Below are 12,010 nucleotides of genomic sequence, written 5' to 3' on the forward strand. Positions count from 1 at the left end.
AAAAAAAAAAAAGGACTTCAGTGGGAGGGCCTTGGTTCTAACCCCCACTACAACAAACAAGTAAGAATGGAGAAATTCCTGAAGGGGTGAAGAGGAGGTCATTGTAATCTTAGAAATGCATAACTCATGTCATTAATTTAAAAATCAAGTTAACGTTGGTTAGATGGATGTTGTGGTGCATTGATGTAATCCCAGCACTTGGGAGGCTGAAGCAGGGGGATTGGCATGAATTGGAGGTCAGTGTAGGCCATGAGGTGAGTTCAAGGCCAGTCTGAACTACCTAGCAAGACCCTGACTCGAAAAACAAAAAAAGTTGGTTAAATAATGGGAAAATATCTCAATAGGCATTTCTCCAAAATAGATAAAGAAATGACTGATCATTTAGCACATTAGAAAATCTGTAACATTGTTTATTAGCTAACAGAAATACAAATCAAAACCATAATGAGGGGTTGAGGTGAAGCTCAGTGGTAGAGTGCTTGACTAGGCTGGATGAGGCCCTAGTTAAAATTCCCAGCGCCCCACCCCCACCTTAGTTTCTAAAAAAAGGCAGAAAGATCAGTCACCAGTTTGAGGCCATTATGGGCAGTGTAGTTGAGATCCTGTCTCAAGTGTTTGGGAATGTGCCCCACAGGTAGAATGTCTCTGTGTTCAGTCCCCAGTACGGGGGTGTTGATGAAGATTAGAATCTCCTATGTTATTGATAAGAATAAATGGCCCAACTTTTGTAGAAAACAGCTTGGCATGTCCTTCCTTCATTCATATGACTCTGAAGCTCCATGCTTAAGTATGTGTACTTGGGAACTGAAGAGTATACACCGACGTACAGACTTACATGAATGTTCATAACAGCATTATTTATAATGGCCACAAAATGGAAAGAACCCAAGCATTCTGTAAACAAATAAATAAAATGATCGTATTGAAGAAGTACTGATATACTGGATAAACTTTCGAAAACATGCTAGATTAAAGAAGCCAGTCCACATAATATGTTTCCATTTATTTTATATGTCCTGTCTAGGATGGTCATCTGTAAAGAAAGTGCATTGGTGGGCTGGAGTTTCTTTTGTTGTTGTTTTTTGTTTTTGTTTTTGTCTGTCTTTTTGAGACAGGGTCTGACATGAACTCTCAGTGATCCTCCTGCCTCAGCCTCCTGAGTGCTGGGATTACTGGCATGTGCCACCGTGCCCGGCAGCTGGAGCTGGATTTTGAGATAAATGGCAAGTGACTGCCAGTGCATTTGGATCTTTTTCAAAGACATGAAAATGCTCTAAAATTGATTGTGGTGGTGGTTATAAAATCTCATGAATATACTAAAAATCACTGACTGTGGAGGACCACTTGGGTGAAACTCCTTGAAAGAAGAGCAGTTGTCTCCCTTTTGGCTGAGCCTGACCCTACTTCCATGTATTGATATGTACAGAGCTGGCTAGGGTGTTTTCCTTATCCCTTCAGTTGGCTTTAAGCAGTGCATATCGGTCTAGCCAATGTGCTGATTTAGAGCCAGTGTTCCATGCTGTTGAGCCTCAAGATAGACAGTGACTTCCTGGGGCTTGAAAGGTTACACATCAGAGCTGAAGCTCTGGCCTCAAAACAGGTACGATCTCAGTTGTGTTATGCAGATTACGCTTTCTGCATATGCTTCTCTCTGTATATGGTAGAGGTGATTTCAGGCTTCCTACTTAGCCCAGCTCGTGACACTCTTGTACTTCCTGCCACTCTCACAGTCACTCATCATCTAGCCACACCTTTCTTCACAAATGAATAAAACCTGGGTTCGGTCTTGGGTCGAGGCCTCTGTTCTGGATAGCCATCATCATGGTTGATTTAGGACCCCTTGGCTCCCCATAACTACAAATATGTCTTACTGTCTTTATTCTCACCCTGGGTTGCACTGGAATTAACTTGCTAAAATTCCAGTAAATTTTCATAGGATTACAAATGTAAACTTCCTGGGCCATGACAGGACTGGGAAGGGCTCTCTATAATTGACTTGTGCAATAAATAGGTGAAATGTTACGGGTGTTTAAGTTATATTTATAAAGCTGTTAATGAAAGGATAAGTGCTTCTGTAGTTTTACCACATCTCTCTGTGCACTGTTTTGTCGATGTGTGGCTTGCACCTGTAAAACCAGCACCTCTGGGAGGCTGACACAGGAACAGTGAGAGTTTGAGCCCAACTGAGCAATTTAACAAGACCTTGTCTCCAAAAGGGGGGCTGTATGTGGCTCAGTGGCCCTGGGATCAGTCCCGTGTGTGTGTGTGTGTGTGTGTGTGTGTGTGTGTGAGAGAGAGAGAGAGAGAGAGAGAGAGAGAGAGAGAGCGAGCGCACACGCGCAAGATAAAGAAAAAAAGAAAGGGAGATAAGGCTGAGTATGTAGCTCCGTGGTAGAGGGCTTTCCTAGCATGTTGAAGACCCTCAAGTTTAATTCTCAGCACCACACACAGTTCATTGTTGAAAATTTATAAAACAACAAAGAAAAAAGGAAATCATTTGCAATACTACTCTGGAATAGATCATTGCTACAGTTTTTGTAATTGCATAATTGTCTAATTTTTAGCATATAATGCAAAACCTGATGTATTATTTTGGTATATTGGAGTTAGTTTATGAATATACCAGTTAGAAATTGCTTTACTGGTTCTCTATGTTTGACTTTAATTTTTTGATGTTTTAAAATTTTTGTAGACAGGGTCTCACTGTGTAACCCAGGCTGTCCCTGAGCTCGTGGTTATCCTCCTGCCTCAGCCTCCTGAGTGCTGGGGTTACAGGGATGCATCACTACACCAGGGTGACTTGTTGGTTTTGAAAATATAAACTGCTTTGGAAATCAGCTTCTTCTGTTGCTTCTAAATTGAGCCCCTCCCTCCCTCCCTCGGGGGATGTAACTCAGCAGGTGCAGTGCCTGCCTAGCAAGTGAGAGGCCCTGAGTTTGATTCCTGGTTTAAAAAAAAAAAAAACTCAGCACTCATGTGGCTGAAGTAGGAGGATTGTTGGGAGTTTGAGACCATCCTGGGCTACAAAATGAGCTCAAGGCCAGCCTGAACTGCATATAGTGAAGGAGATCCTGTCTCAAAAAGACAAAAACAAAACAACACGGAAAAAACAACTCCCCTTCCTTCCTTCCTCTCTACCTCCCTTACCTCCCTCCCTCCCTTCATCCTCAGTTTGATTCCTGGTACCCACCCATTCCCTTCCTCCCTCCTTCCCTTTTTTCTTTCTTCCCTTTTTCCCTTTCCCTCTCTCTAAGAGAGGCTCTTGCTGCATAATGTAGTCTGGCCTTGGATTTACTAAGTAACCCAGGCTGGCCTTGAACTCAGGTAGCTACCAGGTGTGGTGGCACGCACCCGTAATCCCAGCACTCAGGTTGAGGCAGGAGGATCTCCTGAGTTTGAGGCCAGCCTGAACCACGTAGTGAGACACTGTCTCAAAAAACAAAGAGCCAGGGGTGTGGTGGTGCATGCCTGTAATCCCAGCACTGGGGAGGCAGAGACAGGAGGATGAGTTTGATACCAACCTGGTCTACAAAGTGAGCTCAAGGCCACCCTGAACTACATAGAGACCCTGTCTTAAAAAGACAAAAAACAAACAAACAGAAAGTACCCTCCTTGGCTCAGCCTTCTGAGTGCTGGGATTACAGGTGTGTGCCACCACATCTGGCATCAGCCTTTGTTCAAGACTGGTTTAGACCAAATTGTGCATCTTTAAGGTACGTGCTTGGTATGAATTGCATTTTCAGCAGTCACCTTTATTAGAGTATAACTTGTTCATAGAATACCACTTGAGCAGTGCAGTGAGTAATGTATATGATTGTGTAAGCACAGTTAGACATCTCTATTGTGCTGGTTTTGTATTTTCAGTAATTTGATATAAATTGAATCATGTACTCGTATTTTGTCTTTTTTTACCTAGGCTATTTTTGAGATTTAACCATTTTATTTTTGTAGTATCATTTATATACTACAGTTTTTATTAGTTTCCATTCTTTTTTTGTTTTTTATTTTGTCTTTTTGAGACAGGGTCTCGCTATGCAGTTCAGGCTGGCCTTGAGCTCACCTTTGTAGCCCAGGCTGGCCTTGAACTCACAACCATCCTCCTGCCTCAGCCTCCCCAGTGCTGGGATTGCAGGTGTGCACTACCACGCCCAGCTTGTTTCCATTCTTTATGGACATGTTGTTTATATTTTTCAGTATTACAACGTAGTTGTGAATATTTATATAAAAGTTTTTTGGGGGTTTATTTATTTATTTATTTTTTGGGTACTGGGAATTGAGCTCAGGATCTTGAGCTTGCCAGGCAGGCACTTGTGCCACTGAGCTACATCCCCGGCCCTTATGTAAAAGTTACTGTGCAGATAATATTTTCATTTCTCATGGGTAATAGCTAGCAGTATGGTTATTGATTCATATGGTATTTATTAAAGAAATTCTGTAACTTTTCTAAAGAGATTTCCAGGGTCTTAGTATTTCTATTCGACGTGGTGGTGCACTCCAGTAACTGAAGCCCTCAGGAGGCTGAGGCAGGAAGATAGCCATGAGTTAAAGGCCAGTGTGTGCTACATAGTGAGTTTAAGGCTAGCCTGAACGACATAGTAAGACCCTGTCTCAAAAAAATATTTTTCCTATTAATTTTCTGGAATTTTTGAAGAGGTGATCTTTGACACATTTTCCTGGGGTTGCATATTTGGAGTACTCTTAAATTAGCATACCGTTACTAAGTAGTAAATTCAGTGTCTACACCACACCTGTCCTAAGACATGCTTAGGCTTTGGGTATTGATGTATGTTAAGGATGCTTGCTAAAATGCAGATTGTTGGGTCTCATGATCAGAGATTATGAATAAAGTCAGAGAGCTGCTGTGTAAATATGCGTTGATTTCTTAAAACATAGGTTCGTTAATATATTTAGTCAGTGTTTGAGTTGTTTCTGGTTCTTGCTTTCACATGCTGTTGGATATATATTCTTTGCTCTGCCTGGGTATCTCAAGGATTATCCTTACTGCTTTGTTTGCCACCTAGTGGCAACAAATAGTAACCATCAAAAGTTTAGCCAATGAATGAATTCATTAGATAGAAGCTCTTCTGAAAGGGAGGGATAGAAAACATCTCGTTTTAGCCGGGTGTGGCGGTGCATACCTGTAATCCCAGTACTTGGGAGGCTGAGGCAGGATTGCTGTGAGTTCAAGGTCAGTCTGGGCTACATAGTAAGTTGAAGACCAGCCTGAACTGCTTAGCGAGACGGTGTTAAAAAGACCAAAAAAAGAAAGCATCAAGTGTCTACCTGTGGTGTGCTCATTGTATTTTTATTATATGAATAAATCCCGTTTCCTCCACTGACTTTGGGCTTTGGAAAAATACGTAATTTGTATTTATTTGTAAGGTAGCACATTTTAGAGACTGGGAATTTTTTTTTTTGTGGGGGATACTAGGAATCAAACTCAGGACCTCAGGCAGGCGCTGTGTCACTGAGCTTTAGCTTTGGCCCCTGGTTTTTGTATTTTTGGTTTTTGAGACAGGGTCTTGGTCTGTAGTCCAGGTTGTCCTCAGACTCATGGCAGTCCTTTTGCCTCAGCCTCCCAAGTGCTGAGGTTACAAGCATGTGGCACCTCACCTAATTTAGAGACTGCAAGCTTTTAAACTTGGTCTCAAACTACCAGTTCAATTACTTTGACTGGAGAATGGATGGATGTGTATTCCTAGTGCCCTTATTTAGTCTAAAAGAGATGATCTAAACCATTGGTGGCAAACTTATGTCCAGGCCCATGTGTTCTACTGCTGAGCTACACCTCCAGCCTCTTATTTCTGTTAAAAATTTTATCTCACATTTTTTGTTAGCTTGGCAAGGGAGAAAAACAACTATGAAAGGGATATGTTAAAGAAAAAAGTTTGTAAGTTTGTACAGTCTGATTTTACTTTTTCCCATTTAGAAATGGTTGAATCAATGAAGAAAGTAGCAGGAATGGATGTGGAGCTGACAGTTGAAGAAAGAAACCTCCTATCTGTTGCATATAAAAATGTGATTGGAGCTAGGAGAGCCTCCTGGAGAATAATCAGCAGCATTGAACAGAAAGAAGAAAACAAGGGAGGAGAAGACAAACTAAAAATGATTCGAGAATATCGGCAAATGGTGAGATTATTATATTTTAAAGGGAAATGGTTATTTCTTAAATGCACTTGCAGTTAGTGCCATTCATCTTTATGTTGAAAGTGTTACGCGGTAATATCTTGCCTCATGAATGCTTCTGTTCACAATTTGATGCTCAAACAAAAGTGTTCAACAAAATCAGGTGACAAACACAGCCACAGCTGTCTTCTCCATACAAATGCAAACGTGGTCATCTTTCCCTAAAGGCCATCTTCTCCAAAATTGTAAAACAAATTTTTAAGTGAACTGAAGTACCACTGTATCTGTGTTAGTTAGCTTTCTGTTTAACAAAATATTAAGGCAGTTAATTTAAATAGTTTACTTTGGCTGACAGTTTGAGAGGCTCTAGTCCATGGTCAGGTAGACCTGTACCTTGGTGGTGGTGCTGGATGGCAGTGGAGGGGAGAGTCTTACAGAACAAGACCTCTATGTCACCAACCAGGGAGTAAAGACATAAACCTCTGGGGGACATTTATTTAATCCATAGTAGTCTCCTGTGTTACAGTTCTTAGGATTGAAAGAAGTGATGGGGGTGTAACTACCTGAATATGTTCTAATTTTTATCTTTTATATTTATAGTTAAGAAAAAAAAATTTCCAAGCTGGGCATGTTGGTGCATGCCTGTAATCCCAGTACTCAGGAGGCCCAGGCAGGATTGTTGCAAGTTCAAAACCAGCCTGGGCTACAAAGTAAAGCTCAAGGCCAGCCTGAACTGCATAGGGAGATCCTGTCTCAGAAAGATTTTAAAAAAAAATTGTCCAAAGAGAAGAGAATATTTGAGTGAGTGTCTGGCTTAAGTCTCAGGCCTACAGATGTAAGTAATTTGACCTTAGATGTTTTAGATCACAACCTAGTGAGATTGAGAGAGAGAGAGATACACACACACACACATATATACACACACATATCTCTTTATATTTATATACATGTTTATATATTTATATATAAAAATTTATATATAAATATATAATGTATAATATAATAAATATATATAAAGATATATAAAGATACAAATAAATGATTTTACATATTAGTGAATTTTCATGTTTTTACCCACCTGTATTAGAATTTATAGGCTATAGAATGTTTTAGACAGACAGGAGTAACTTTTGACTGGAAGCTACAGAGTTTTAAATATATGTTTAAAAATAGTGCAGAAAAAAAGGGCCAGGTGTGGTGGTACACACCTATAAACTTGGGAGGCTGAGACAGGAGGATCGTTGTGCGTTCAAGGCCAGCCTGGGCTACAAAGTGAGCTCAAGGGCAGCCTGAATTGCAGAGTGAGACCCTGTTTCAAAAAGACCAAAAAAGAAAGAAAAAAGTGCAGGTGGTTGAACCTAGGGCCTCATACATGCCAGGCAAGCATTCTACCACTGGAGCCACATCCCTAGTTCTGGTGTTCAGGTTTGATCACAGCACAACTAGAGAGCATTGTTGCTTCCATTGTGGCGACCATAAAACATTTCATTGATGATTTGAAGTGAACATTTTAGCCAATTTAATGAATATTTGTTTTGTCTGTTGTGTGTCATAGAATTTGATAGGTATTATGGATGCAAAGATGAAATAGACATAGCTACTCATTGATTTTAAGTGGAATAGAAAATATTAGAAGACTCTGGATACTTAGGGTTGAAAATGGTTTGAAGTTATGTCACATATCATGTGTATACATTCAAGAAAGGAGGCTTGGTGGTGTTGCTTAGCAGTAGAGTTCTTGCCCAGCATACTCGAGGTCCTGGGTTCAAACCTTAAAGCAGTGATGGTGAACCTTTTAAAGCTTTCAGTGATACAGCCAGCCAGCTGTAGTATGTGTACCATAGGTTTGCCACCACTGCCCAAGAGCTACCTAAAAAGAAAAAACAATAAAATGGCTCTGGAAAGGTAGGTATTAGTCCAGTGTATGGATGGAAAAACAGATTCCAAATTATTAAGTAACGTACCCAAGATCATATTAGAAGGTGGGAAGTTGGGAGTGACATTACTATTACCTCAAATAGTGTTGGCATAAAAATATGGGTTGGCAGTAGACAAGTTTGGTGTTTGAGAGGGATGAGAAAGGCGAAAGGTGCTCATTGAATAGAGAAGTGTATGAGTTACTCAGGCATGGTGGCACATACCTCAGCACTTAGGCACTCAGGCATGGTGGCACATATCTCAGCACTTAGGCTGAGGTAGGAGGAGTCTCTGCAAGTTCAAGACTAGCCTGGACTAGCAAGATCCTGTCTCCAAAAAAAAAGGAAAACAAAAAAGTCTATGAGTTAGATTGTGGGATTTGGGCTGAGTAGGAAAGGGAAACAGGAAAGCAAGAAGAGCAACTGATAAATTGGGAAAGAAGATGAAATCAAGTCTAGAGGTTTTTTTGTTTTTAAGTCTAGAGGTCTTACTAGTTCATAAATGATGGGTGTGATGGCATATGCAAGAATTTAGTCTCAGGTGCTTTAGAAGCAGATATAGGAGGAGTGCAAGTTCGAGACCAGCCCAATCAATTTGGCAAGACCTTGTATCAGAGTGCAAATAAAAAGGGCTGGGGATGTAGCTGAGTACACCGTGGGTCCAGCCTGTTTTGGGGCTGGCGTAGGACTGGAAAGAGTAAAGGAACTAAAAGGAAGTTAGAGGCCAGGAGTGGATTGTTGAAATTTTAGACTTCTAGGATATAGCACGGTTAGGCTTACTGACAAATGGTTTTTGGAGATGAAACAGCTGGGCTTTTGTTTGTTTGTTTGTTTGGGGGTTTTTTGGTCTTTTTGAGATAGGGTCTTGCTGTGCAGTTCAGGTTGGCCTTGAGCTCAGTTTGTAGCCCAGGCTGGTTTTAAACTTGAAACGATCCTCCTGCCTCAGCCTCCCAAGTGCTGGGATTACAGGCGTGCGTCACTACGCCTGGCCTAAAGAGCTGTTCTGAATGGAAGGTGGCTGGTATAATCCCTTGGTGAGATGTTAGAAGTAGATCATAGATAGTCAGTGAATGTGGGAAAAGGCCCTGGAGATCAAATAATGACAAATTGAATATGAGAATTTGAGGAAGAGGGCTTTGGAATGATGAGAACAGTCGTATGAAATAGGTAAGGATATAGAAAAACTTAGAATTATCCCTTCTCCTAGGGAATCTGTACTTGGAAAGCTATCTTGGGTATAATTTATTCAGAAGAGAACTAGTTTTATATAGGATAGGGATAAAATCATAGGAGAAAGGAAAGGGGAGAATTCTTGAACAGTGGAAAGCAGATTGATCTGGAAAGGTACAACAGAACAGTATCACTGGATTTTAGAAAATGGAGAGCAAGATGAGCTTGTCTTTAGGAATGGTGTGAAATTTTGGCACTGTAAACCATTAGAGATAACTGCTAGTACTGTGTTTACTTCAGTTTGAACATGTTTGGTATCATAACTATTTGTGGATCTCTACCATTGAAGGAACATAAGAATGTGAGTCCTGTAGACAAGCTGCCTGGGTTTGAATTTTCTTTCCCTCCCTTGCAGCCTGTCTTGGTGCATACTCTAGTTCTCCCTATTTTTGTGGTGCTGGGATTGAACCCAGGATTTGCATGTGAGGCTCTACCCCAAGCCCAAGCCCTTAAAAACCCTCCTGGTTTTTAAGTTGGTGGACTTCAGGGCAAGAACTATATGTTAACCTTTGTTTTTCCATGTAAATATAGTTGCTACCTGTATTTAATAAAGAAGTTAGTTCATTTAAGTACCCAGCAATTAGTAAGACAATCAGTGTTTCAGTGTAACTTACTGGTGATTTTGTAACTGAACTGTGAAGTTGCTTGTACTGTATATATGTATATATATTTTAAATATTTAACCGTTAGCATGCAGAGCAGAAAAGCACACTGCCATAATCTGGAGACAATCCTTTTTTGTTTTTTTTTGTGTCAAAAAAGAGAAAGTGGTTTTGGAGAGAGATGTATGTTCTTTTTAATATTTGTCTGTTCCTCAAAACCAGAGGTAGACAGAATGTGTAATACTTTATAGAGTTTCTAGATTTAAACAGTCTGTAATTTTTCCCCTCCAGGTTGAGACTGAGCTAAAGTTAATCTGTTGTGACATTCTGGATGTACTGGACAAACACCTCATTCCAGCAGCTAACACTGGCGAGTCCAAGGTTTTCTATTATAAAATGTAGGTTCTATAGCAGAAGGTAAAATAAAATATGAAAAGTTGGCCTTCTTAAAGTCATGACTTTTCTGCGTAGGTTCTCAGTTTTTATTTAATAATAGTTCGATGTTGGAAGATTAGTTAACACAGGGTGAGTCTCAAAAGTTAAAAAGATTTAATACTCATTTGCAAACTGATAATGAATTAATATACTTGCATTATAGGTGGCCAGACTAATAAAATTGTATTGTATTAACTTCTTGGTTTACCTGTGTACTTTCTTTTGCTTTTGTGGGTTCTTCACCCCTAACTACACCTACACATTTCACAGTGTAATCCTGTTGTATAGAAATTTTATTTTGAGGGTTGGGGATGTCGCTCAGTGGTAGAGTGCATGCCTAACATGCTTGAGACACTGGCTTCAACCCCCGGCACTGCAAAAAGAAAAACATTTAAATTTACTTATTAATCATTATCTTTTTCTTTAGAACAACTTTTCTTGTTTAATTGTAATATGTCAGGTGACTTTTTGCCGCTCAGTTAATTTCTCTCTGTGTGCTGACACTTGATAATATGAAACCTCTTAAGGGAAAAAAATAGGCAAGCCACTTATTCCTGAGTTTTTAAAAATGATTACTGTCTGTTAATTGTTAAATGTATCTTAATCACGTTTATTTCATGTAGTACAGAAAATTTGGTAGCAGTTTATTTTCCTTGCTAATTGTGGCTTTGGTTTTGTTTTGTTGTAGGAAAGGGGACTACCACAGGTATCTGGCTGAATTTGCCACAGGAAATGACAGGAAGGAGGCTGCAGAGAACAGCCTAGTGGCTTATAAAGCTGCTAGTGATATTGCAATGACAGAACTTCCACCAACGCATCCTATTCGCTTAGGTCTTGCTCTCAACTTTTCCGTATTCTACTATGAAATTCTTAATTCCCCTGACCGTGCCTGCAGGTAAGTCGTAGAGAACCACAAAAGCTCTCAGTGTAAAGTGAAAAGAGTTCCAGAGGAATAGATAGCTGCTTATTTTGTTATCTTGTCCAATGGGGTTACCCTTGTCAGCTCAGGCACATAAGTATTGTTTTGGTCTTGCTGAAACTGCTTTGTATAATTTAAAGGCAGACCTTTTATAAGCCTCTATCGTAGAAGTTAGGATAATTGTGGGGTTTTGTGTTTTGTTTATTTGGTTGGTTTTTTTTGTTTTTGTTTTTGTTTTTTGTCTTTTTGAGACAGGGTCTCACTATGCAGTTCAGGCTGGCCTTGAGCTCACTTTGTAGCCCAGGCTGGTCTCCAAGTCCCAACGATCCTCCTGCCTCAGCCTCCCGAGTACTGAGATTACAGGCGTGCACCACCATGCCCAGCTAGGATAATTGTATTGATGGACTAACATACTGTAATGTGTGGGGGAGAGGGAGGAAAGGAATTATGATTTATGATAAATCGTTTAAGTTTTTTTGTACTAGCTTTCAGTCTTTATGGGCATGCTTTTGGGAGAGGTGGGAGAGGTAGGAGATGGTCTTCTCTTGTTACTGGGGATTGAATCCAGGCAAAGCATGTCCTCAGCTCCATTGAGATAGGAGTTTGTTAAATTGTCTAAGCTGGCCTTGAACTTCCTGCCTCAGCCTCCTGAGTAGGTATAATTACAGGCATGTGCTACCATGCCCTGCATAGTCATCCTTTTAATAAGCTACTCTCCCAATGAATGTTATTTTGTATTTTCTATTTTTGTGGGTTTTTTTTTTTTTTTTTTTTTTTTTTTT

The 12,010-nt window shown here is 40.1% G+C and overlaps 1 protein-coding gene across 2 annotated transcripts in view; it reads left to right on the forward strand.

Moving 5' to 3' along the window:
* Nucleotides 1-12,010, forward strand: part of Ywhae (tyrosine 3-monooxygenase/tryptophan 5-monooxygenase activation protein, epsilon) — a 52,923-nt gene that overhangs the window by 29,144 nt on the left and 11,769 nt on the right. For both annotated transcript variants that reach the window (XM_005402632.2, XM_005402631.2), the window contains exons 2-4: nucleotides 5,930-6,129; nucleotides 10,166-10,272; nucleotides 10,998-11,204. In XM_005402632.2, coding sequence (XP_005402689.1) covers nucleotides 5,930-6,129; nucleotides 10,166-10,272; nucleotides 10,998-11,204 — 514 coding nt within the window. The remainder of the gene's footprint in view (nucleotides 1-5,929; nucleotides 6,130-10,165; nucleotides 10,273-10,997; nucleotides 11,205-12,010) is intronic.

Source organism: Chinchilla lanigera, unplaced genomic scaffold (assembly GCF_000276665.1).
Source record: "Chinchilla lanigera isolate Chin_1 unplaced genomic scaffold, ChiLan1.0 scaffold00080, whole genome shotgun sequence".
NCBI classification, from domain to species: Eukaryota; Metazoa; Chordata; class Mammalia; order Rodentia; family Chinchillidae; genus Chinchilla; species Chinchilla lanigera.